General features: G+C 40.4%; 1 protein-coding gene across 5 annotated transcripts in view; it reads right to left on the reverse strand.

Annotated features, from left to right (window-relative positions):
- Positions 1 to 26,742, reverse strand: part of RAPH1 (Ras association (RalGDS/AF-6) and pleckstrin homology domains 1) — an 80,463-nt gene that overhangs the window by 28,878 nt on the left and 24,843 nt on the right. For 2 of the 5 annotated variants that reach the window (XM_081015617.1, XM_081015621.1), the window contains exons 2-6: positions 15,950 to 16,069; positions 14,107 to 14,212; positions 12,169 to 12,695; positions 5,317 to 5,397; positions 20 to 94 (exon numbers count right to left, since the gene is read on the reverse strand). In XM_081015617.1, the coding sequence (XP_080871743.1) occupies positions 20 to 94; positions 5,317 to 5,397; positions 12,169 to 12,695; positions 14,107 to 14,212; positions 15,950 to 16,069 (909 nt within the window). The remainder of the gene's footprint in view (positions 1 to 19; positions 95 to 5,316; positions 5,398 to 12,168; positions 12,696 to 14,106; positions 14,213 to 15,949; positions 16,070 to 26,742) is intronic. The other 3 variants (XM_081015618.1, XM_081015619.1, XM_081015620.1) reach the window with 3 other exon arrangements.

Genomic DNA, 26,742 nt, shown 5'->3' on the forward strand with positions numbered 1-26,742 from the left:
TGGGAAATAGTAGTATCACCTTGGTCAGCAAATGAGAAGGCTTTCCTGCAATGTTTCTCAGAAGAAGGGAGGTTTCCCTGTCCAAATAGGAATGCTTGTGCAGAAAAGAAAAGAAAGAAAGAAATTAACTCAAAAAGAAAGTCAGTACAGTAATTTTATAGTGTATGATTAGCAGCAGACAGGTGCAACTTTTCCTCTTTACATCAGAAGCACTTCAATAATAGTTCCAGGTGTATTTTAAGCGGCAAATAGGCAAGTGAGTGATCAGGATATATACTTTTTGCATGTTTGCAAAACTCCTTTTTTTTTATCCGTGGCCAATTCTCATTTTGCGTGCCCTACTTGTTAGCAATTCTACAAAAGTATTACAGAATTAACTATTATGCAAGTAGACTACTTCTTGATATCAGTTATCCTGTTCGACCAATTAAGAATATTAATACAGGCTGCAAACTTCCTCTCGCATTCAAAGCTGCTTAATAATAATATAAAAGCGACACATTTTCACACATTTGCCAGGTGCTTCTCAACATACCAAACTTCTCAACTGACTGGCGCATTACAACAAAGCAAGCCATGAAAACACTTTGGTCGTTCGAAGGTTTATTAAAGAAAGAACAGGTCAGTAGCAATGACTTTTGTGGTAATGGACTACAGGCGCCACCCATTTTTGACTGTTTTCACCTTTATTATGCCACACTATTATGGAAACCTCTTCCAAATCCTTGGGTTGTCCCTGCTGTATGGTAGGATTCACCTAGAACCGATTGTGAGATGTTCCTCTTCTGTAAAAGGTGACTGAATGCAATAGATACACAGGGTTCATCCTCACAATCCTTTGATCCCATCATAGCTGCAGTTTTTTGTCAGTGCAGTTAAATCACAGATTTAGGTGGTTGTTATGTAAACCTTATCTGTAGCTGCTGGGCACACACTGAGCTAAGCCTAGATGAGGTTTGAGCACACAAAATAAATCTGTTTCATAAACCTAGTCAAACTATTTTGATTCATAGAACAGAGCAAAGGCTAAAGTCTATTTTATTTAAAATTCTAACTCACTCTTCTAGTGACCATGCACCATTCAAGGTGTCTTACAACTGTTTAAAATCATAATATTCACTGCAGGACTTTGAGGATGATTTTTCAATCATGTGCAGTCTCTGATTTTGCTACTGTTAATCATATCACCACCTCTGGCTTCATTTGGTTTCTTAACCATGCTAAGAAGTTTTGGATAGAGTGAGTTCTGGTGTTCTGCGCTCTTCTAGAAACCTGAGACTCAGCTACATTAGGAAAGAAAGAACGATCTGAATGCGCTATAAACATGCAACACCAGATGGTGCCAGAGGGAAGGAAATTTTTATATGTGCTTTTCTGTAGGTCTTTTGTTTATTTGTCGATCACACGCAGTCTGTAGTTCACTGGCAGTAGGAGTACAGTGGTGCCTCGCAAGACGAAAAGAATCCGTTCCGCGAGTCTCTTCGTCTTGCGGGTTTTTTCGTCTTGCGAAGCAAGCCCATTAGAGGTTTAGCGGCTTAGCGCTACAGTATTAGCGGCTTAGCCGGCTTAAAGATCAGCTGATAAGCGGCTTAACGATCAGCTGATAAGCGGCTTAAAGATCAGCTGTTAAGCGGCTTAGCACCAGCTGTTAAGCGGCTTACAGATCAGCTGATAAGCGGCTTAAAGATCAGCTGATAAGCGGCTTAGCCACCAGCTGATAAGCGGTTTAGCGGCTTGGGAAAAAGGGGGGGAAAAGGAAAAAAAACCCGCAGGAACTCGCAAGACATTTTCGTCTTGCGAAGCAAGCACATAGGAAATTCATTTTGCGAAGCACCTCCAAAACGGAAAACCCTTTCGTCTAGCGGGTTTTCCGTCTTGCGAAGCATTCGTCTTGCGGGGCACCACTGTACAATATGGGCATGTTAACATCTTACATTAAAAACGTGACAGTACCAAACTATCGAAGGCTTTTCACCAAAGCCATACTAAACGTCTTTCCTTCTGCAGTGTTGGATGGCAAGTTGAGAGGAGTTCCCTACCAGGACAGACTTTGCTTGTGTGCTGAAGACATCGATTCCATAAAACATATTTTGTTGCACTGTGCAAAATATGAGCAAGCCAGGACAGAACTGATACTACCCTTGCTGGTACCTTTCCCAGGAAAATCAGAGGCTCACTATGTCAGGTTCCTACTGGAAGACTGGACAAATGCTAGAACATTAGCAGTGGCAAAGTTTTTATCAGTGGTTGCAAGAACCAATGATCCCTATATTCTGAACAAAATGCTTGTTTAACCTGGAGGTAGGCTGTATGAATTGTGTATTGCTTTGTAATGATTTGTTGGGTCTCTGGACCGTAATAAAGATTGTTGTTGTAGTTTATTTGTTATAACGATCTAATTTCTGACTTATTTATAGCGTGCCCCCCCCCCCGGTGTAGATCCACCCCTGGAATGGCTAGAACAAGACAGTCCCTTCCTCACCAAGAAAAGGGTGGGAGTATCTGGAGAACTGGCAGGCACCTGCACAGACCACTGCAATTAGCACTAAGTTTCTGGGTCCCATTCAGCTACAGCATTGCAAGAGGGGAGGAAGGACAGAGAAATGAGGAGAAAAACAACGTAAGAGTGGCAATAGTTGTTTTTACAAGCCACACTAAACCATAGCTTAGTGCAATGTGCATCACAAATGAGTTTTGGATGTTTAGCCTGCATACATAGATGGGAGGCGTTTAGAAGGATTCACTTCTACTTAAAATCACAGCTTGCAGTATTATTTCTACCAGTAACTGTGGTCAAATATGTTAGCTTAAGCAAGCCAGAAAGAAGCCAGCTTGTTTTGCGCTACGTATAGCTCATATTAAACTGGGTTGTGGCTTGGTGTCAAGTGCTGAAATTAAATATTCTCATTAGAAATTGCTACCCCAAAGAGCAAATTATTTTAGACAAATGCTATAACATTGGTCGCTTGGCTGACAGTTGCTTCAGGTTACTTTGGGCAAGATAAAGCAACTAACGGATTGACTGATTGATTAAATAAATAAATAAATAAATAAATAAATAAATAAATAAATAGTGTGGACTGCCAATGTGCTATCAGAAGCAGCATCCTGTTACAATATATTTTATCCATTTACAAAGCACACAGAAAAGCCAGCCAACCACCATGCCGGATTTTATACTATGGACACCCCGGCCAATGAATCCCTGCTTCACATGGATTCTCCTTTTGTTGATGTTACCGAATGATATTCTAATACACAGAAAAATAATCACCTATGAGACAAGAGTCTTCTTGCATAATCTTTTTTGGGGGGACCTGGAACCCCATTCAAAAAGGAATTCATACATGGACACCTGGAAATCTATGAAGCAAGGCTTTATGTAAACCACTTGGAAACTATTTTGGCATGTAAGCCGCATATGTGTTATTATAATAATCCAAATTATTGTTTAATACAAGAAAACAAAATATACCTTAAAAGGTAAGGCTTCCTACTAGAACAAAAGAGATGTTAAAAAGAAGTTTAAAACTCTCAAAGCCTATTGAACTTAGCAAATTCAGTCGGAAGGGTTCAAATGATATTTTAAGTATGTGTAGCTGGTGCATCATGTTGCTGGACACAGGTACAGAATTCAGATTAAAAACACAGAGCCTCTTATACTTAACAGTAAGAGGCAGCCTTTCTATAAAATTGCAAATACCTACTCACAAGACAGAACAGCTTCTTATAGCTTAAAGTAAGTTTCTTGTTTTCACAGTTACAAGTGTAATTCAGAAATTGTCAAATCCAGTTTGAAATTATTTATTACATTTTAGAATCACCCCTCAACCCAAATATTCTCATAGTGGTATACAACGTTGCTATAGCAGTTAGCAACCTGCTTTCCCATCCCAACCATAAGTGGGCATGCAAAAGATTATGCTACCATGAGATTCTCTTATCGTATCTCTGACGAAACTGTAACAGAACATGCTTTTCTTTTCTATGAAGAAGTTCCTTCTACATGCAACTGTAAAACTACCATATAACCATCAAAGTATTGTATAATAGTCGACAGCAAGAGTGATGATCCTAAAAGCACTGGTCTAGCTGAGAATAAGGTTTTCCAAAACATATATCTCTTTCTATCTTAGTATGCAGCTAGCGTGTGTGTGTGTGTGTGTGTGTGTGTGTGTGTGTAGGCATTCTAGTCATTTATATAGGCAGTAAATTTAGATAATAAATTTTATGCCTATTCTAGGCAGCAGGTGGCAATATTGTGCAATTGATAATTAATGAAGACACAATTGTTTTATTTAGTCCTGCATTACAAAACATTCGCACAGAGAAGATAGGGATATAATTCAGAGCTTTAAAGTTGTTTTTTTTGTAAGTTCAAGCAATTATTAGGCTAAGATATTATTGTCCAAATTTGTCCCATGTATTTGATTCTAAGACAAAGATATTGTACTAAGTTTCTACAGATTTTTTAACCAGAACAGTACAGTAGTTCTGATTCACACCATCAGTGTGGTTGATTTAACTGAGATTAGAAGTCCTAGTATTACTGTACCCTGAAACCTTATGGGGGTTTATAGATTTTCTCAAGCACTGCTTACACCAATATGAACTTTCCCATCATCTAGACCAGGCTTCCTCAACCTCGGCCCTCCAGATGTTTTGAGATTACAATTCCCATCATCCCTGACCAATGGTCCTGCTAGCTAGGGATCATGGGAGTTGTAGGCCAAAAACATCTGGAGGGCCGAGTTTGAGGAAGCCTGATCTAGACCCCTTCTCAAAGTGTCCCATCTACTGATGTAAGGCACCAGAAGACCCAAGCCTTTTTCAGGAGCAGCACCTCAGGTGTGGATGCTCTCTCTAAACCCGTGTGTGCTCAAGCACCTAACTCTTTGAAGTTTTAGGGGCCGGTTTTCATTTGTCCAGGCTTTTCAGTTCAGTTCCTTGTTGCTGCCTCTGTAGTTTTAATGTTTTACCTGCTGCTGTCTAGGATTTTCATTTAGTTTTAACGTTGCCTGCTGGTTTCACGCTGTTTGTGACTTTATTTTGCTGCTTTATTTTGAACGTTTTAATGTTTCTTGTTTATCGTTTTCAAGTTTAATTTTGATGCGGCAGGGCATACATTTATCAGATTTATAAAAAGAATCAGCATGATGCAACTCTGAGAATGGATGCAGAATGTTGCATCTTCCACACTGCTGCTTTGTAAATGCAACTTGTAATGGAGTCAGCACTGCAAATTTTCTCATACATTGTACACTGAGGAAACTAACACACACAGACACACAGGTAAGGACCCCACTAAGAACTTACAGGCGCCAATTCAGCCTCTTCTTCAGAAAAGTCAATGCGACGTCTGGCTTGCTTGCTGGAATGTTCCACAGAAACAATATGCTGTGAAAATGTCAGAGGAAAAGGATGGGGAAGGGCAAAGGAGAAAGGGGTGGTGGAAGGAACTATTTATTAACATGCAGGACAGGGGCAAGGAGCGGCAATATGAATTAAAATATATTGAACATTGAGCACCTTTGCAGACCCTGTGAGATTAGCCATTTCAGAGAAAATAAGCATGTATTTTCTCCTGTTGCACAGCTTTACTAATAAACAAGTTTGCAGTTACAGTCTATATGGAGACAGATTAGTTGGCAGACCAACTTGTTATAAAGATTTTTGCAAATGTGACATGAAGACTGGAAACAGAAACCCTGCCTTGTAGGAATCCCTTGCAGATGAACACACTGGCTGGAAACCGTCAGGTCGTGTATCCACAGCAGTGAGCAGAGGAGAAATTACTGCTGGGAGGACCACAGAGAGAAGAAATGCCACGGTGCACCTGTCCCAGTAAAATCAGATGCCCTCACCTGACCCAGCTGCAATAAAACACACCTCTCCCATATTGGTCTGTAAAACAGCCACAGCAGGCACTGTAAGTCTCCAATAGAGAACGCTTCCATTGTCTCGAGACAGACTGATACCAACAGGAGAGTAGTCAAATTGTGGAGAAAACTATTATCTCACTGGTGTAAGCTGGTGCTATCTTTTACAACGCCTTTCAAGTTTTAAGATAAAATGTTGGCAATCCTACAGACCAAATGGGAGTAAGTCCCTTCACAGCCAGTGAGACTTATTTCTGAGTAAATGTGTATATAGCATTGGATTGGAAATGGGAATTTCAATTAAAATACAGTGGTGCCCCGCAAGACGAATGCCTCGCAAGATGGAAAACCCGCTAGACGAAAGGGTTTTCCGTTTTTGAGTTGCTTCGCAGGACGAATTTCCCTATGGGCTTGCTTCGCAAGACGAAAATGTCTTGCGAGTCTTGAGATTTTTTTTCGCTCCCCCCCCCTTTTTCTAAGCCGCTAAGCCGCTAATAGCCTTTTAGCAGCTAAGCCGCTAAGCCTTTAATAGCCGCTAAACCGCTAATAGCGCTAATCCGCTAATAGGGTTGCTTCGCAAGACGAAAAAACCGCTAGACGAAGACACTCGCGGAACGGATTAATTTCGTCTTGCGAGGCACCACTGTATTTAGGTCTGAGTGTAAAGAACATAGGGTTCTAATGCTGTGTTGAAGAATTTGTTTGGTATTAGGCTACAACAGAAATGCATCATCAAAAATCAGAATGTATCACTTAATTTGCAAATATTTTAGACTACAGCTTCTCTATGTTTTTACTGTGTTACACTACTTCTGCAGCAGATTCTAAATTGTTTATAGCCGTGTTAGCTTTTAGATGCATTTGTCAGCTCCATTATTTGTAAGCTTGCTAGCTTTGTAGAAAAAGGAAATGCAAACAATTAATAGCTTATCCCAAACGCACAAACATTAGTTTTGTAACTCCTTTCTGAGTAAGACCTGCCTAAATAAAAGTAAGTTATCTGACACCAGAAAATCACCTTCTGGTGACTTTCTGATGATGGATAAAGCTCTTTTTATTTATTTATTTAGGTTTTCCACCTGCTGCTGCAGGTGAATTTTTTTAGCTGGAGTGGTCCACTTTTTACCAGCTTGTTTCAAATACTGCTTTTCTTTTAAAGGTTTGTTTTATATTGTTTTTATCTGATTTGGGAGCCATTATATAGATATATATATAAGGGACACGGGTGGCACTGTGGGTTAAACCACAGAGCCTAGGACTTGCCGATCAGAAGGTCGGCGGTTCGAATCCCCGCGATGGGGTGAGCTCCCGTTGCTCGATCCCTGATCCTGCCAACCTAGCAGTTTGAAAGCAGTCAAAGTGCAAGTAGATAAATAGGTACCGCTCCGGCGGGAAGGTAAACGGTGTTTCAGTGCGCTGCTCTGGTTCACCAGAAGCGGCTTAGTCATGCTGGCCACATGACGCGGAAGCTGTACGCCGGCTCCCTCCGCCAATAAAGCGAGATGAGCGCCGCAACCCCAGAGTTGACCACGACTGGACCTAATGGTCAGGGGTCCCTTTACCTTTATATAGATATATGGGACACAAATTTTAAAATAATAAATAGATTTGCACTTATGCGATTTATATTTTACTACAGTTGATGGCCACAAAATGCTCCATTTGCAATTTCTGTTTTGAGAAGAACTGTTAGTTTCTAGGTATGTTGTGGAAGTAATTGGTTAAAGCAGTACCTGTGATGTGGTTGGATGGTGCCACCGAGACACCATCCTGAAAACAAAGTCCCTGCATCTTACCAGAATGGGGATGAATATACTGACAGAACCTCACTTTCACCCTGTCCTGTCCAGGTAAACTGAAGCAACACCAATGTTGTGAGGTCACCACAAGGATTACCACTTGTTTAAAATTATTCTGCTGACTACTTATGGAACAGCTGAGAAATATCCATCACATTCTGTTTACCAAGTCAAGCTATAGAGAGTTTGATAATTAGCGATTCTGAGCAGATAAATAAGGGGGTGGGGAATCTCTGCAGCATCCATGGTGGTTTCCAGACTATTGCTATATTCCATTCTGCTTTTTTGCTCCCACAGGTTATGGCCAGGTTCATATGCAATGCTAAAACCAGGCATTCGTTTCAAACAGGTAATAGTTAATTAAATAAGCCAGCTTCATAACCCATGGCTTGAATTAACCTGTTTAGAAACCGAGTGCTGTTTGTGTTTTAAATCAGGATCCCTGCTTCATTCACAAAGCTAAACTGCGATTCTTTGAAAGCAACACTAAATTCAACAGAGGTCCTCCCCTCCTGCTCATGCAGAAGGGAAGAGGGAGGAAGGGGAAGTGTGCAAGCCATGGGATTTAAATGGGTTCATAGAGGCTTATTCGTATTAAGTATTTGACTGTGGCCTATGAACCAATATACCGTGTATAAATGGGGGTGGAGGAAAATAATGGAGAATATCAAATAGCAATTTGCTATTTTTTGAAGGCTCTAATGTTTCACCCCTCCTAAAGCTGCCCTAGTGTCCTGCTGTGGAAGAGAATTTAACAAAAAGAAACCCATAAAGCAACTATGCATCTTCTGCAATATACTATTGACTACTCAACTGCAAATAAGGGCCAACACACTAATACAAGAGGTGTGGTAGGTCTTATATAAAACGTCTCCCTTTTAGTTTTCCTCACCACTGTTTTTGACTTTTTTAAAATAGCAGCAAATCATGAACCAACTCCCAAAGGGAAAGGAACCAATGGATCAGATCTGCCTTCAACATCCTTCATAAACCATTTTTTAAAATGGTAGTGGAAGCCATATTTAATTTGGGACACATAATCTACATATGAACAAAATCACACATTTTAAATAGATTGTATTGTTCTTGAGAGTAGGAAGGGAAATTCAAATCAATTTCCCTCCATATAAGAGTTCCTCCAGTAATCTTATAGCTGTAGCATATTATGTGAAAGGAATGTTGAGACGGAACTTATGTACAACACATTTAGGATGAACACTTCCTTCATTTGAAATTTGTAGTGCATATATAAAGACTCTTATTGCAAACTGGTATGCTACTTTGAGTATTTCCACTGAAGTTGTTCCAATAGAAGAGTGAAGCTTTTCTTTTCTTTTTGTTCCAAAAATAACAGATGCTAAACTGCTGATATTTATGCTGCCAACAAAGCTGTGAGCCAAACTAATATTTCAAGATCGTTACTGATCAAAATTCCTCTCTGCTAGTTTATTATAAATTAACAAAATAAATAAATCACTGCTGATGCTAAACAACAATAATGAAGACAGTTTCAAAACTTCACGCATATTCAAAATGTAGTATTTTGAGAGGTAGAATACTGCCTCCTCTCAAGCCAATTACCACCATGCTGTGAAGCAGACTTTATCCTGTGCCTATAGGACTTTTAACTAACAACTGTAGTTGAAACACCTTTTTGCAAACCAGCCTTTTGGAGTCCACTGATAGCAACATAGCAAAGTGGAAGATCTCTTGATAGACAAGACTGTTTGTCTTTTTGCAACACTGGTGATTAAAATGGAATTTGAATCCCTGAAAATTACTTGACCCTGCCTTTCAAATGCATCATCAAAAAGGACAGGACATTATCTCTATCTATGCTTCCTTGCCTACTGATCTCTATCCCACAAATAGATGTCATACTACAACATGCTCTAAAGTAAAAAATTCTGCAAAATCTCAAACATCCGATTCAAAATGCAGCATGCAAATTGAGTAAATATGCAAAGTAAGCAGATCTGCATAGACTAATTTCCAGCACCATGCATGGATTTTGGCACAGGAGAACTCTACCAATTAAAAGTTAATGGGACCTTGCAGTGGTGGGAATAAAATAGAGCTTTGCATCACATGATACGAAGTGGAAACAGCCAAGAGGAATTCTGAGTCAAAGGAAGAACAAAAGGGAATAGCAGAGGAGAGCAAAATAGGCCTGCAAAACAGGGGAGCTTTGTTCTTGATGGAGGATAATGCATTTCTCTCAGCCAAAATTATGAAATAAATTCACCTGGGGCCTTTTCTATCACAGGATATAAGTTAGACCGATTCATCTACTTCACTACTATCTACTTATGATGGCTGTGGATATCCAAAATTTCAAGTAGCAGTCTTTCTCAGCTCTACCTGGAGAGGATGGGGTCAAATCTAGACCTTCTACATATCAAGCATTTGTTCTGAGAAGCTACAACCAATCTCTTGACTAGTCTTCCTGGAGCAGTGACTGTGGAAGCTATAGCCCCAACATAATCTGGGGGGTGGGGGTGGTGTCATAATTCCCATCATCCATGACCACTGCCTATGCTGGCCGAGACTGATAAGAGTTGAAGGTTCTCAACCCTGTCCTGAAGTGCCCTTAACAAGATTTTTCTCATACATGATGTTGTATGGAATTCTGTAAAGCACCAATATTGAAGAAGACAGTACTGAATGGAAGTAGATCCCCGTGCTTTGAGCAGGGGATGGCTTGGCATACACAGCTTTTCATCTAATGCGAAACAGCAACATTTTCAAAACGCGTTCTACCGAAGCAAATTGCCAAAACAGTCTCAATAAGCTGTATGTTCCTAACAGTCCATGACAAACTCAGAAACAAACTGGGCTAACATCATGACTCGAAGTCATTTAAAGAAGACTGAATATATATGACAGAAATAAAACAGCAGATTGTTATGGCAAGACTAACAAATATATTATGGCATAATTATTTGTGGACAAGAACTAGAGTTCAGCACCTGATGAAGAGGACTCTAGTACATGAAGCCTCATGTCATATTTGTGGTCTTGCTATTAGACCATGTTGTTTCTGCATGCATACAGAGGCATGGCTATCCCTCTGGAAATGGTTCTTATGGAAGACATTCTCATATTTCTTTATTTCCACAAGTTACTGGAGAAAGAAAAAGAGTAATTTCGAATTTTTGTACACAGGAGAAGCTTTTCCCCACTCAAAAAGACACTGCCCCTACAGACTTCTAAACAAGAACACAAGTGAAGTGCTTGACAATTATCACTAATCTAAGAGTGGAAGACAGATTCTGAGTAAGTCAAAATACTTTATATAAAGTTACATGAGAAATTCAACTGTGCCAATAAGTTAACATGTTCAGCTACTGAATTTAACGGAACGTGGTTTTCTGTATTTATTTCAGACTAATTCTGGAACATGATATTAACGGTAGTTTTGAAATCTCTTAAATACATACTTTTCTTTTTAGCCTGTATCTACATCTTCAAAGGACTGATCCTTAGGCAAATGCCCTCAGTCAATTACTTTTATCTATCATAATTACATAGAGTTGTCAAAGACCACATGGAAGGCTTCAAAATTCATCTGCAAACTATTAACTGAGAATGTTAAGGATCAGATATGATTGCCATCTCACCAAGCAAGAGACTGGATGTTCTAGGCAGGTATGAATGATGTTTTATTGAGCCATTTCCTCTCAATGGTTTTTATCCTTCCTTATATTACTGCTTCATTGCAAAGCCTCACGGATTAGGAACAAACAAATATGGCATTTCACCCGTCAGTCATTGTCTTGCTCTTCCCTTTAATTACAGATGATATTGATGGCTCTTAGGTTTTCTTCAAGCCATGTTTTATGTAAAGTAGAGCTGAGCTACTAGGATTCTCCTTCCCCAGGAGATGGAGCAAAACTGCTATATTGTCTGAAGTTCAAGAAGCATCAGACAGGTGACGGTTTGTGAACAGAAGAGCCCTGCAAGTTCAGACCAAAGGCCTGCTTGGTCTAGCCCATAGTGGCCAACCAGGTGCTTCTGGGAAGCCTCCAAGCAGGACATGGGTGAAACAGCAAATGGAATTCAGAATCCTACTCTGATATTGGAGGTAGGATACAGCGATCAAGACCGCGATGGCAGCTTCACCCAATGGTCTATCGCGAGCAAAACCGCCGCCGCTCCTGATTCCCTCTGCAGTACTGCTATAAGATTGCTGTTTAAAAAAGACTCATTTTGCCCAGAGAATCAATACAGATTCTGTCACCTTGACATCATACTCTGAGCAATTAAACAAGTGGCTTAGTACTTCATTACAGAATATGCACGTGAAAGGAAGATGTCCAAGAAAGACAGGAAAGTACCAATTTTCTCTAGGAAATATTTAAAATGAGTAATTCTTGCTTAGCCCAATGCATGATGTTTATTAAAACATGTTTTACAAAAAAGCACCGAGGCAGGCTAATGAGTTGCATTTTTGAAGCCTGAGTAACTGTGAAGAATGAATTATACTGTACCTCACTAACTGGCTGTCCTTGTTGAGTCAAATCTAGTTCTTGAGGTCTTGTCACTTTATCAATGTCCAAGGAGTCCATACTGGAGGCTGCAGATGTGATGCTGGAACGGGAGGAATTGCTGATAGAACGGACTTCAGCATCACTCACAGTACCTGCTGAGGCTGTCCTCCTATGCTGGGTGGCAACTATAGGCTTGCTATCTTCCATTATAGGTTGCTGGGCCGCTTCATCCATACTCAGAGATGCCTTCTCTAATTGTGCCGTAATGTCATCCAGGGAGAAGATAGCATGTGAAGGCTTTGTCACCCGGCTAGATGACGAAGAGGACAATCCTTTCATACTACTGTGTTTAGCAGCAAGTCGTCCACCACCAGATGGTTTCTGAGCCATTTTTCCTTCTGTGGCAAAGCGTTTCATTGACATACTGTTTGCAGACTGTGACCCGATGCTGCTGAGCTCCTGCTCAATGGAACAAAGGTCTGCCATGAGCGCATCAAGATCCACGGTTTCTCCCTGATTCAAGGCTTCTGCAATGAATGACAAAAATATGATCCAGATTCTATCACAATACTCTGTTAAACATTCCACTGTTTTGATATCTAATTTATTTGGTCAGCCTACAGCAGGAATTTTCAAGTTTTCTCCCCTTTCCAGATTGACTTATTTGTGTATTTTTTATGTTTTATTGTTTACTTTTGCTATGTTGCAATTATGTATTTTTTATGTTGTAAGCCGCCTTGAGCATGGTTTAAACTATGAAACGGTGGCATACAAATAAAATGACTATGTATGTATGTATGTATGTATGTATAGAAACTGGATGTCTGCACTGTGTTCTGGGGGCATGTTTGAGGGCAGGAATAGTCAATATGGTGCACTTCAGAAGTTGTGGACAACTTCCACTGACCCTATTGGCCATGTGCATAGGCTCTGGAGGACTCCAGTTCTAGAGTGTAAACATAGGGCAGTAGCAGGGTCTATTGACTCTCACTATTGGCTCCCTTAAACAGAGTGTGCCCTAGAACACGTTCAATTCTACCACCAACTTGCCCTATATTGAAATTGTCAATATTGTTTATTGTGGTTTTAAAATATAATTTAATGTTTCCTGTAAGCTGCCTTGGAAGGATTTACAGCCTAAAAGCAGCACAAATCGCAATAAACGCATTTAAACCGTTAAAACGTAAGAGAAAAGTAGTACATGACACGTGTAATTCAAAATTATATTTAGATTTACATCTTACTAGGTTTCAGCTTATGTACCATTTTGTTGTCCTAGTCACTCTCATTATAGTGACATTACAATTTGCATTTTATAAATTTTGCAACAGGGTTTGGACCGTAGAGTCAGCATTTCTTAAGAAAACAAAAGGAACCTGTTGAATCAATTCCAAGGCCCATCTAGTTTGGCATCCTGTTCTCAAAGTGGACAATCGGGTGCCTATAGAAAGCTCAAAAGTAGAACCTGAGCGATACAGCACTTTCCACATCTGCAATTCAAAGGTATATTGCCATCAACAATGGAGGCAGAAAATAGCCATCATGTGGTTAGTAGTCACTGATAGCCTTTTCCGCCAGAAATTTGTCTAATCATCTTCCAAAGCCATCCAAGTTGGTGTCCATCAATTCTTCCAGCGTTTAACTGCGTAGTGTGTAAGGAAGCCCTTTCTTCTGTTTGTCCTGAATCTTCCAACATTCAGCTTTACTGGAATGTTTAACAAGTTCATCCATTCCAAGTCCAACACTTCATTCAATAGTAAGATTCTTTGGGGGGGGGGGAGCCAAATGGATTTTGTGCCCACTAAAAGTCACCTTAAGTGTCTTTTATAAACAGGTCCCATTCTGATACACACAATGTTTTCTATTATTAGAAGAATCCTAAGTTTTAAGCATTTCCCCACCTCCTCCAGCTGAAAATGATTTCATAATGCATCTTACCATTTAAATTGTACATTGAAAAGCGATAGGAGAAGTTGGCAATATTAGTCTCCTGGCGAAGAGGGGATCTTTTCACTGGCTCCATGGGCTTATCTGTATCCAGACTCTAAGTAAAACAAATTGGAGGCAGAATAAGCTACAACATTGTAAAACATAAATCAGCATAGTCAAACATGGGCAAATATATTGCTTTTGTATCTGTGCTATTTTAAAATCTTGTTTCCCCCCTTTACATATGTTCAACAGGAAAAAAAAGGCTACCAACATTTGATGGCACTAAGATCTATTTGCCAAATACACAACTGTTTGTGTGCCTTAACTATTTCAGTTTTACGTGGCAGTGTAAGACATTTTAGCCTGTATAGTGTTCATACAACAGTTTGAAAACAGGTGCATTTGTTGCCAGTCTGTTTCTGGGCATAAGTGAAGGTTTAAACTAATGTTTAAAACTATAGCAAACTTAGTCCTCAAATATCTGAGAGACCACCTCTGCTTAAGATCAGCAGGGGGCACCCCCTTGATAGTTCCACTGCCCTATGAAGCTTGAGGTGTTGGCGACTTGGGACAGGGCATTCTCTGTGTCAGCCCCTACATTGTGGCATTCCCTACCCACCAAGGTGCACACGACACCTACACTGTACAGTTTTTGTTGTATGCTCAACTCTTTACCCTGGCCTTTGACACATGAAGTGTATATTTTCAGGACCCACCCTATTCTTGTGACTGTAATCAAACTAGTTTTAAAGTTGTATTTTACATTGCTGTGACCCACCGTGGGACCTTAGGGGGACGACTGGGTATTAAATCCAATAAATAATAATAAGTTGCATGGACATGGAATATAGACATTCGATGTATGACAGCGGCCCAAAACTAATGATGCACTTGTAAAATTATAAGCATGTTTGCATGCTTACAAATCTTGGGTTCTGCTAAAGCTATCATTACATACAGCAATTGCAGACATTCCGATTTTAGATGGCATGGACGATGGAGGAAAACAAAATCTCTGCACTACCAACTCAGCAAAATAACAACACTAGTCAGGCTGATTAGTGTTTCTATGCATAAATTCCAATTTAAAAAAACCCAACAACTTAATTTTAGTTTTAAGCATTATTTTAGTTGTCTTTTTGTATGCTCCTCACTTTCTGGTATTTATCAGAAGCAAGCAAGGAACTTAACAGTGTTCTAATATCACAGATTTCCTAAACAAATTTAAACTTTTCAAACATATAATCCTCCCATCTTCTGCATCAAGTCCTTAGTCATATGGCAATAAGGTAAAGGTAAAGGACCCCTGGACAGTTAAGTCCAGTCAAAGGTGACTATGGGTCACCTCGCTTTCAGGCCGAGAGAGCCGGCGTTTGTCCGCAGACAGCTTTCCAGGTCATGTAGCCAGCACGACTAAACCGCTTCTGGCGCAACGGAACACCATGACGGAAACCAAAGTGCACGGAAACGTTTACCTTCGTGCCACAGCGGTACCTATTAATCTAATTGCACTAGTGTGCTTTTAAACTCCTAGGTTGGCAGGAGCTGGGACAGAGCAATAGGAGCTCACCCTGTTGCATGGATTTGAACTGCCAACCTTCTGATCAGCAAGCCCAAGAGGCTCAGTGGTTTAGACCACAGCAATATTATTGCATTATACAGCAAAAAGTGGCTGTGCATCTGACAGGTCAATAGACAGTTCTGCTACCTGTCAGCGAGGAACTATTATCACATTACAAATGCTACCCGTTCCCTGCTGATATGGCTCATACAGTCAACGACCAATCTACTTTACTCTATAAATGCTGATCTCCTTCACTGTGGAGAGTGGTATAAAGTTGACTTTAACCTGTGTGAGTTTGTCTAACTCCCCAAGCCAAGCTCCAAACATCTTGTCCAGATCCTGATCTTCTTTATCGCTATCTTCTTCCGCGCCATGATCAAGTTCTTCATCTGATAGCTGTTCCATCTAAAAAAGACAAAAAAGCAGCAATTTAAAGGTGAATGCTTTGTATGTTTTGAAGATTATATGACGTTATTTCAGAACACACTTATGCTCAACAACCTTCCTAATGTTTCTTTATAAGTGGATAACCACAACGATCAGTTATGTTAAAAATATTAGAGGGTCACTAAAAACTGGTAAAAAAAATCCACAACTGTTATTGTGAAACATTTTCTTTCCATAAAAAATAGAAACTCCCCCCTGTTTGCTACACCCAAGTAACAAAGAGAAGCAGTTCACTTTGAAAATTCAGCACATACTAACTTAATTCCAGAAAGGGGGCTTTTGCGTCACAGCCTAATGCTTTGGACATATTCAAACGATCACAAACTAAAGCACTTATTTCCTCTCATGTCCCTAAACAGATGTCTTCCTGGTTTCATCAAACCAGTTTGTCATGACATCTGAACCACCAAACTGTGGTTTGAGTGACGTCTCCAAACCAGAATCAAATCACTCAAGGTCACTGTTAAGTCTCTTTGAATTATGTTTGGAGGATCACAAATGTGATTTTGAATGAATCCACTATGCCTGCCAATCTTGCTGTCTCTTCAGTTCTTGCTCAGTTGAAAATATGGCTACAGTTTTTTGGTTTTTTAAAAAATACTGCTCAAGGGTTTAGAAATTTAAATTGTTTCATCGATGTAACCCATGTATGAAGAGATTACTGTATTATGCTGCCTCCCTTATAAACTCTGCTCTCCTACAAATAATCCTGCTCATCACAAGATCTTGTGCAACAAAAAATTGATTAAAACACTGGCCATTGCTTTAGAGTGCAAATAGTTTTGTTTTCATATAAAATATCAAACAGTATTATGAGAAAAGCACACTGATGTTGAGAATAAACCCTTTAGCAGCCGAACAGCACAGTGGTAATATCCTGTCTATCAAGAATCAACCAAATGCACTGACCCAGGTAGAGAAGACAGCCGATAGCAAAGCTTTCCATCACAAAGTGTTTGGTTTTTTGTGGTTTTTTTTAAAAGTGTAAAAAGGTTCCTGTATTTGACTTTGAAGCAAATAGCATAATGGTAGCTTTCCAACAGAGTTCGTTATAATAGGACCACACTTGTTTGTCCTCTTTTCAGGAGAAAGAAGCAATAGCTTTCTACTGAAGGATTAGGAAGTCCTTGTTTCAAAATCATTCTTTCATAATAGGCAAAAAAAAAAAAAACCCATTAAGATCCTCAGCATGCATCTAGCTGACATTTCTTGTGAGTCAGTGCCAGCAACCATTTTTGCACTGGAAAAGTCCAGGGAATTCAAGCTGACCACAAGTTGTGCAATATCACTCAATAAGAAATGCACTCTCCTAAATAGCAGAATATACCTCTGCTCATAGAAATCTTGCTTATATAGGCCACAAAGAATGCCTGGAAGACATCCTGTCACAGAGTTCAAATATTAGAAACTGTCCAGACTACTTGAGTCATATATCCTCTATGATCTCTACAGAAAATAAAGGCACAACAGAACCAGCTATAACTGAATGATTATTTTTTTTTATCATCTGCTTTCAATAAAGATTTTAACTGAATTATGGTGACTATCCAAAAGGAAGGACAGTTATTTTATCATATGACACAGAGTAGAATAAAAAGTTGGCAGATAAGCTAGATATACACATATCCTAGAAACACTGACCATGTTAATATGGCAAGAACTCAAGAGAAAAGGACTACAAGACACACACACACTGCAACACAAATGACAGCAGACTTGATAGAGCACTAAAAAGGAAAAACACGGCCATTTGGGCGACCATGGCCTCGTTCACATATAACTGTAAGTCAGAGTTAAATAAACTATGTCTTGCTGGGAACAAGCAAGCACGCTGGTCCACACTGCTCAAATTGCTTCCATCTCCTCCTCTTGCCATGCTGGGTGGAACAAACCATTAACACTACATGGGAAATAGCATTTGTAGTTGCCTTCACTGACACAACTCAACAATTAACCATGGTTTTGTTACAGACCTCACTTTTTGATTAAGATAGTGTATATCAGAAAGAAATGAAAGCGGTTGGTGCATGATCTAGAGAGGAAGGGTTGGATAAGCAGCAAAGATTCATGTTTCCTCTCTAGTCCACTCTATGGTGTCCTCCCAGACTACCCCATCACGAAGCTGTGAAGTGATAAAGTCCGATAAGAACAGTATTGGGCAATTTATTTCACTGAAAAATCATAATCTTAGCATCACCTCAAGCAAAAGTGGTCATAATAAAGATTTCAAAATCCATACTGGGCAATACCTTTGTTAGGCCAACCCAAACGCTGCAAAGCAACACGCAAACTTTCTTCAAGCCCAATGTCAAACAGTGGGTGGGTGGGGTGGATGGGTGAGCAGGCAGAACAGAGGTGGCTCATGCTGAAGTCACAGAGTCTGCATCTGGTCACAGCCTCAAGGCTGAATGTGAGAAGAGGTGGCAGACATTCACATGAGGCTTTGTTGGCTACTATGCAGATTGTATCAATTGCTACTAGGAAGATGGAATATGAAATGTCTGACCCACATTTTGGGGAAGATAAAATGCTTTTATATTCCAAAAATAGGGGACAATATTCTGGTTGGCTGAAATGAAAATACTGTCCTCTTCTGAAATGGCTTCTGAAATGATCTCAGTATGTTTCTGAATTTATTTCTATTCTTGTTATTTGTGTTTTTAATCTTTACTATTGAGGCAACTTCCAATGCACTTAATTGGAAGTACAGTCATATCTTGGAAGTCGAACGGAATCCGTTCTGGAAGTCCGTTTGACTTCCAAAACATTCGGAAACCAAAATGTGGCTTCTGATTGGCTGCAGGAAGCTGCGGAAACCCCGTCGGACGTTTGGCTTCCAAAAATAGTTCGCAAACCAGAACAGTCACTTCTGGGTTTGCGGCATTCGGGAGCCAAAACGTTTGAGAACTAAGCTGTTTGAAAACCAAGGTACGACTGTACCCAAACAAAATTGTTTTTGGATGCTTCAGATCTTAGAGCATGTTTTAAAAAGAGGTAATCTGACAAAATAATAGGGAATGTCAAAACTAGTTCTATTAGACATATTAAATAAACAGATTTGGAAATCTAGACATAGCTGATTTGTAAAAATGTGTGTACTTTCTCATCTTATAAATTCAATGTCAACATTCACAGCTAACCTGAAACACTGTTGAATTGACTTCAAGAACTAGTTCTTTCCTTGGAAACTGAAGATTGCATTGTATTACATTAAAGCATAGAGGGAGTTTACTTTGACTCACTTGAATTTAGCCTTCATTCAGGTCTGCCCAATTTAAAGTAACAGTCAGTACATTCTCTTTCTACGATGAGAAAGTTTAGAAATAACATCAACCGATTTCAGGAAATTTGAAAGGACCAATTACTCTGCAGATTTGTAGGTGAACAGATAACCTCAAAACTGCTAAAATGGTTAGCAGAAAGACCAGAAAGAAGCACATCTAAAGACTGTATAGTTAAAAAAAATGCACACAGTAAAATCTTTATTCATCCCTACATCTTCCAAATCCTAATGTAACTGCTTGCCAAACTGATGAAAAGGAAGAGCTTAATAATTTAATTCTTTATTTCCTGGACAAGGACACCAGCCACATAATCCAAGGAATTGTTAGACCAGCAACAATTACTCTAATAGTATGCTAGCATGGAATTTAAAAAAAAAATCTTAATGCATTTGAATTGCAGTTCTTCCTAGAGCAACACTAGTAACACTCCTCTATAAATTGATATTTTACAAGCCTCCTGCTACCACAGCGCTATTTCTGGTGCATAAAAGAGGAAGTTGAGGAAGGATGTGTTTGTAGTGAGCATTTCATTTTGTTTGAAGCATGAGACAGCTGCTCTCTTGTCAGAAGAGTCTGATTATTGTCTTGTGGGAAAGATTCCTACAGCCAAGCGAGTAGTTTCTTCTTCTTAATTAGTAGTGTCGTGTTCATGAAAGGGAACACACTGCGCCCAAAATGTAGATAATAGTCAAGTTAATATTGGCAATCCAGCTTATAATGTTTAGTGATGAATATCACTGCTGTACAGATTTCCTCAAAGGAAACATTACTAAATAAGCCCTTTGTTCTCGATTTCGGGAGCATATAGACAAGATTTAAAATCTGGAGCAGGCAAACACACTGCTACCACTGACAAGCTGTGGCGCTAACAACACCTAGCCAACTGTCCATGTTCCATTTCCCTGAAGGTCAGGGATTCGCAAATACAGTTGTCAGAGGCGGCCATAAACTTAATTCTGAAAACCAGCAAGGACACGGCATCTAGTACACTGCACAATAATAAGAATACAGTGGTATCTCGGGTTACATACGCTTCAGGTTACAGACTCCGTTAACCCAGAAATAGCACCTCGGGTTAAGAACTTTGCTTCAGGATGAGAACAGAAATCGTGCTCCGGCGGCATGGCAGCAGCAGGAGGCCCCATTAGCTAAAGTGGTGCTTCAGGTTAAGAACAGTTTCAGGTTAAGTACAGACCTCCGGAGCGAATTAAGTACTTAACCTGAGGTACCACTGTACATTTTTGAAACCTGCTAGCAACACAAGGAGAAGACAGTACCTCTTTCAAAATGGTGTCATACTATATTTTGCACCATGATACACCATCCGTGTCCAGGGATACAGGGGAAAGGTTGTCATACACATAAACACACAGCCCATTACTCATTCCCCATTAAACCCTTTCACCAAGCTGCAGGTAGAAAAATGATGCTGTTACTTTACATCTATGGCACACACACAGCCAGCCAAGCACCACTTGTCACAAGAAACAATGACTGCTGCCAAACCTATCCAAAATGTGTTGATTCCTGTCTGAAGAAAAAGCACCTCTGTAACTGCTTGGCCTCACATTCAAAGCCGCTGCCAGACAGCAAATAATCTTGAAACCCTCACTTCTCTTAAAGTGCCCAAAAGAAAAGGGAAATATCTGTAAATATTAATGCTATTACAGCATTATAAAAACCTTAGCATTAGTGACAATGTTGGCTTTGTGTGATCTTCCCAATTAACACCATAAGCATATAACTATCCTGAGTATTTAGTATACAGTGGTACCTCGAGTTACATACGCTTCAGGTTACAGACTCCACTAACCCAGAAATAGTGCTTCAGGTTAAGAACTTTGCTTCAGGATGAGAACAGAAATTGTGCTCCGGCGGCGCGGCAGCAGCAGCAGCAGGAGGCCCCATTAGCTAGTGGTGCTTCAGGTTAAGAACAGTTTTAGGTTAAGAACGGACCTCTGGAACGAATTAAGTACTTAACCCGAGGTACCACTGTACAGGAGTTAATTTGCCGGGGTGCTGAGCCACTTGAAAGGAACCTCATAAAAGGGGGGGGGGGAGGATGCTTTCCATATGTGGAAATGATGGTATGTTTCCTTTTATTTAAAGAAATTTAATTACAGATATACTTTGGGCATTAGCTGTGTCTTTCAAGGCTGGACTAATTAAAGCAGAAAGAACGGACAAAACTATCTCAGTGTAATGAGAAAATTTTTAAAAAATACTTAAGAAGCAGCAACATACAGCAAAAAATAAAATAAAATGGGAAGATCCCAAACCTTGGACATAACTGAGCTCCTAAGTTTCAGGTGTTGAGAGCAGAAAGCAATGCACATACCGTATTGGCCCGAATATAAGCCACACCCGCAAATAAGTCGCACCTTTAAAATTCAAGGGCGGAAAAGAAAAAAGACAATAACCCAAATATAAGCTGCTCCCTTAAAATTTCGCAGGCACTCATACCCGATCCATTTTACTGTATGTTTGTTTCAGCAGCGATATCGTAAAAGCCAATTTTTGTAAGGTCGCGGATTTAAGTCGCACTTTAACTTTTCACGGTTAGAATTTGGAAAAAAAAAAGTGTGGCTTATGTTTGGGCCAATACAGTAGGTACACATATGCAGTTCCTCAGGTAACACACGATGTTATTTGTGAGAAGTGGAGCATGCACAAATCCATCAGTAAAAAATCTCAAGTTCACTGAACCCATGGACTAAAGTATACTCTGTTCAGTAATTTTTAAAGACATTTTGGCAGATGGCTCCTCAATCATTGCAAGTTGTTTTAAAGTTTTCTATTAAGTAAAAGTGAACTTTGGGGCTGAAAAAAGGAGAGTGAAAACAAGACTGGAGATTTAAGCTATACAAGAGGTTATAATAGCACAGGTTAGCCAGATTACTATTTGTTAAATACCTGCACATTGGGCAATATACAAAAATAAAACCAGTACCTCCAGACTTACTATCTGGAGAAACAATTTGGTATGAAATAGGGAAAGAAGATTGAATGTTACATAGATATTGCATCAAAATTACTTAAGTGTTGAACTGCAGAACAGTTGAGTGAATAATTGCGAAGTAGGCAAGCCTTGTAGGTTAAAGAAGGAAGTATGGTCAGTAGCTGTAGAAAACAATTAGAAAAGTGGTTGAACCACGTATGTACAAGAGCAAAAAATTTCTAGAGCAAGGCCAAGTTAGGTAAAGAAGAAGGCAGCAACCAGCATTCAGGTATGGGCAAAGTGTTGACCTAACATGAAGGATGTTAAGGGTTGGTGTATTATTATTTTTTAAGTGGCAGCCTAGAAGCTTTTCCAGTACATAAACAAGAACTGAAATTAGTTCAGGACGAGGCAAATAGTCTGGGACAGCCAAATAAACCAAGTAAGGGAGACTTCTAGCAGGTTTACTTAAAGCATGGCCAACACTTCAGCCTTAGGGCTTCCTAAACAGTTTCAAACACGGAGCCTGTCCCTCCCCCACCTGCAGTCAGCTTGCATCTTGGAAACCACTTTGGAGAAAGGGGCAAGACAGAGCTGAACATTTCAGTCTTTCCCTTCCTGCTAACTTCCTTCTGGAAAAACCGGACAAAAAAAAGAACACAAAAAACAGGCTGCACCTGCTAGACAAGAGATCATCACTTTCTTGCCAACCCCAGGTCTCTTTTTTCACTGCACCACCTAGTTTCAGTACTGACAGTGTGAGGAGGAAGAACAGTGGTTGGAACACAGGGTGTTGCTTCCTTATACCAAGTCCATGTGGCTGGATACCGTCCACAGCAGGGCTGGGGAACCTGTGGTCTGTGAGTCTGGTGCCGGATTATAATCAGTGGAAGGTACCTGCTCCCTTTTAAGTGCAAGTATGTGTGCGTGAGAAGGGACGCGGGTGGCACTGTGGAAGGGATGCGGGTGGCACTGTGGGTAAAACCTCAGCGCCTAGGACTTGCCGATCGAAAGGTCGGCGGTTCGAATCCCCGCGGCGGGGTGCGCTCCCGTCGTTCGGTCCCAGCGCCTGCCAACCTAGCAGTTCGAAAGCACCCCCGGGTGCAAGTAGATAAATAGGGACCGCTTACCAGCGGGAAGGTAAACGGCGTTCCGTGTGCTGCGCTGGCTTGCCAGATGCAGCTTGTCACGCTGGCCACGTGACCCGGAAGTGTCTTCGGACAGCGCTGGCTCCCGGCCTATAGAGTGAGATGAGCGCACAACCCTAGAGTCTGGCAAGACTGGCCTGTACGGGCAGGGGTACCTTTACCTTTTTATGTGTGCGTGAGAGAAGGGGTGGGGTGGTAGAGGAATATATTCCAGAAGACCAGGACAAAAACCTTTAGCACTATACTAAACAGCACAACTGCATTTCAGTTTTTGTAATTGGTGTGTGCAATCGGCATCTAATTGAAAACAGATAAAATTGGGTGTCATCCACATTCTGGATCTCCAGGCAACTACTTTGGCAGCTGTCTTTTTGTGTGTGCTTGGGAAAGAACAGAACCCTGTAAGACCCCCAAAGGACACCTGCAAAGGGGTTGAGCAATGTCCCCCCAGCATCACCTTCTAGTTCACAGTTGTTTAGAATATCACTTTTTTGTCATTACAAGTCTCTCTGCTCTAATAAATCAGTGATTTAAAGTAATTAGCCAGTTGACCAACACTCTAAACTATCTAGGGCTGTATTTGTGCTGGCCAAGACAATGATACAAATATCCTTGTTCTTCTATGTCTCTAACCATTGGTGGTTCTTCTTTTCAAACCTGCAGCTGAGAATGCACATAGAAAACCCTTCAATAGAAAGCTCAGTTCCCACCGCTGCACTCTTTGTGACAGAAGTAGAGAGCTAGACTCAGTCGTCTCCCCTCCCACTTTATTGCTAAGCAGTTGTGAGCAGGATTTTAGCTTTCAAAGAAGGGCTGTGTGTGCACAGCCCTGGCTGCTCTGCGTGTACTCTTTGCGATCAGCTAAGTCTAATTCAAAGAAGCTGGCTGCTAAAAATAGCAGCTGAGCAGAATGTGACTCAAGGCCTTTTTGAAAAAATAATACCGAAACTATTTGGTAAGCCAAATTTGAACAAAAATCCATGTCTAGTGGTTATGGAGATCCATCTTAGTGAGAGGGTTTGAACAGAGTAATATTTTTTTTCCTATGCAGCTGCCTCTGGGGTTGGGGGCTTTCACACTTGCATTTTTTGTAACGTGTTCCATCAGTTCCATATGGGCTGTGTGAAAGCAAGTTCTGTGGGTACTTTGCAAGCTTCCATATGAGTACAACCTATACCTGCAATATGCAGCCGCTGGTCAGAAGTGAAATATTTCCCCCGAAACTGAAGCTCTAAAATTAAGGTTCAGACATACAAAAATCTTAATCCAAAAGTCTTCACATCCAGGGGCTCAACAGCTGAACATTGACCTCTTAAGCATAGCTTGTCAAACATAATTTGAGAGTGCTGTTGGCTTTGCCAAGGTCCTATTCAAACATTAAGTAGGATCTCTGTTGTTAAAAGCAGAATTTAAAAGTGGAAGTGAACGGGCTACATTATTTGCTTTCTTCAATTTATATTTCTGAACGTAGCCTGCAAAACTATAGTGCACAGAATATCAAAAGTATAGAAAGCAGCACATTTCAAATTTAACTACAGTGGTACCTTGGTTTTCAAACATAATCCATTCCGGAAGTCCGTTCGAGTTCTGAAACATTCAAAAAATAAAGCACAAGACTCAATACGGAAAACTCAAAACGGAAGCCGCGTTTCCTGTTCGACTTCCGAGGCGCATTTGAAAACTGAAGCACTTACTTCCGGGTTTTCGGCGTTTTGAGTTCCGAAACATTCCAACTTTGGAGGCGTTTGAAAACCGAGGTACCACTGTATTCAGAAAGTTACATTACACTCAGCCACGACAGCATTTTAAGAGACACTGGTTGCATCAGCACAGATGAACTGTTATATGGGATGCTGCCCTCAAATTAATTTATTGATTAAATTTATACACCACCCTTCATCAAGAGATCCCATGGCAGTTTACAGAATAAAATAAAGATAAAACACAGGTAAATATTTAAGCCAATACCACAAAACAATAACCATCCTCCTCACAGATATAGTTAAAAGGCTGTAGGATATTAATCAGCCAAAGGCCTGGTTGAAGAAAAATGTTTTCGCCTAGTGTCTACATTATAAATAATGACGGTGCAAGCGAACCTTCCTGAGGAGAGCATTCCACAAACCGGGAGCCACTACAGAAAAGGCCTGTTCCCGTGTTGCTGCCCTTCAGACCTCTCATGGAGCAGGCACATAAAGAAGGGCCTCAGATGATGAACACAGAGTCCAGGACAGTTTATATGGGGAGAGGCAGTCCTTGAGGTGTTGTGGTCCTGAGCGGTTTAAGGCTTTATTGGTCAAACCAGCACTCAAAAGCTTCTTAGGCCAAACATTTAGCAACACTGATTAACAAATTGCTTATCTGTAGTAGACCTTAAAGGGATTTGAAAATGCTCCTCAAATCACTGCACGTTGTTCTTTCTCTTACTATTAAGACCTCACTGCCCCTGTTCAATCTATTGCTAGCTCTTTCTTTTTACCATTCCTGGAATATAAAGAAGCACAATCATATTATAAATGATATATTAAACGGACAATAAACATTTAGAAAACAAAAGGCACTGAGTTAAGACCACACAATCTAAATCTTGAAGAAAAAATCAAAAATGAGCTATGACCGTACACTCTGCAACAAAGGACCGATTGCAACAGTTGGAGAACAGTTACTTGAAAGAAATGTCCTGCTGAAATGGGATTTACTTCAAAGCTGATAAATTTAGCACCAGGAAGGCAGTATGAAACATATATATATGTCTGTTGGTTTGTTTGTGTGTGTGTGTGTGTGTTTGTATGTGTATATATATCTGAAACATCCTCTTTATATTGTCAGGAAGTTTTAGCAGTGTATATGATTTTTTGCCTGGCATTGTGCAGCAGAACCTTGTGTTCAAAGGGAATGCTATAAGATCCAGGCACTCTTGGAGGAAACTGATTTTCATGATCCATTTCAATTAGGCCTGGTTTCGGCACAGAAACTGCTTACCCTATAAGGTAAAAGTTAAATGACCCCTGGACGGTTAAGTCCAGTCAAAGGCGACTATGGGGTTGCAGCACTCATCTCGCTTCAGGCCAAGGGAGCCAGCGTTTGTCCACAGACAGCTTTCTGGGTCATGGGGTTTCTAGCACAACTGAACACCGTGACGGAAACCAGAGCGCATGGAAACACTGTTTACCTTCCCACCGCAGTGGTACCTATTTATCTACTTGCACTGGTGTGCTTTCGAACTCTAGGTTGGCAGAAGCTGGGACAGAGCAATGGGAG

This window comes from Podarcis pityusensis (assembly GCF_964106645.2).
Source record: "Podarcis pityusensis genome assembly, chromosome: 1".
Lineage (NCBI taxonomy): Eukaryota > Metazoa > Chordata > Lepidosauria > Squamata > Lacertidae > Podarcis > Podarcis pityusensis.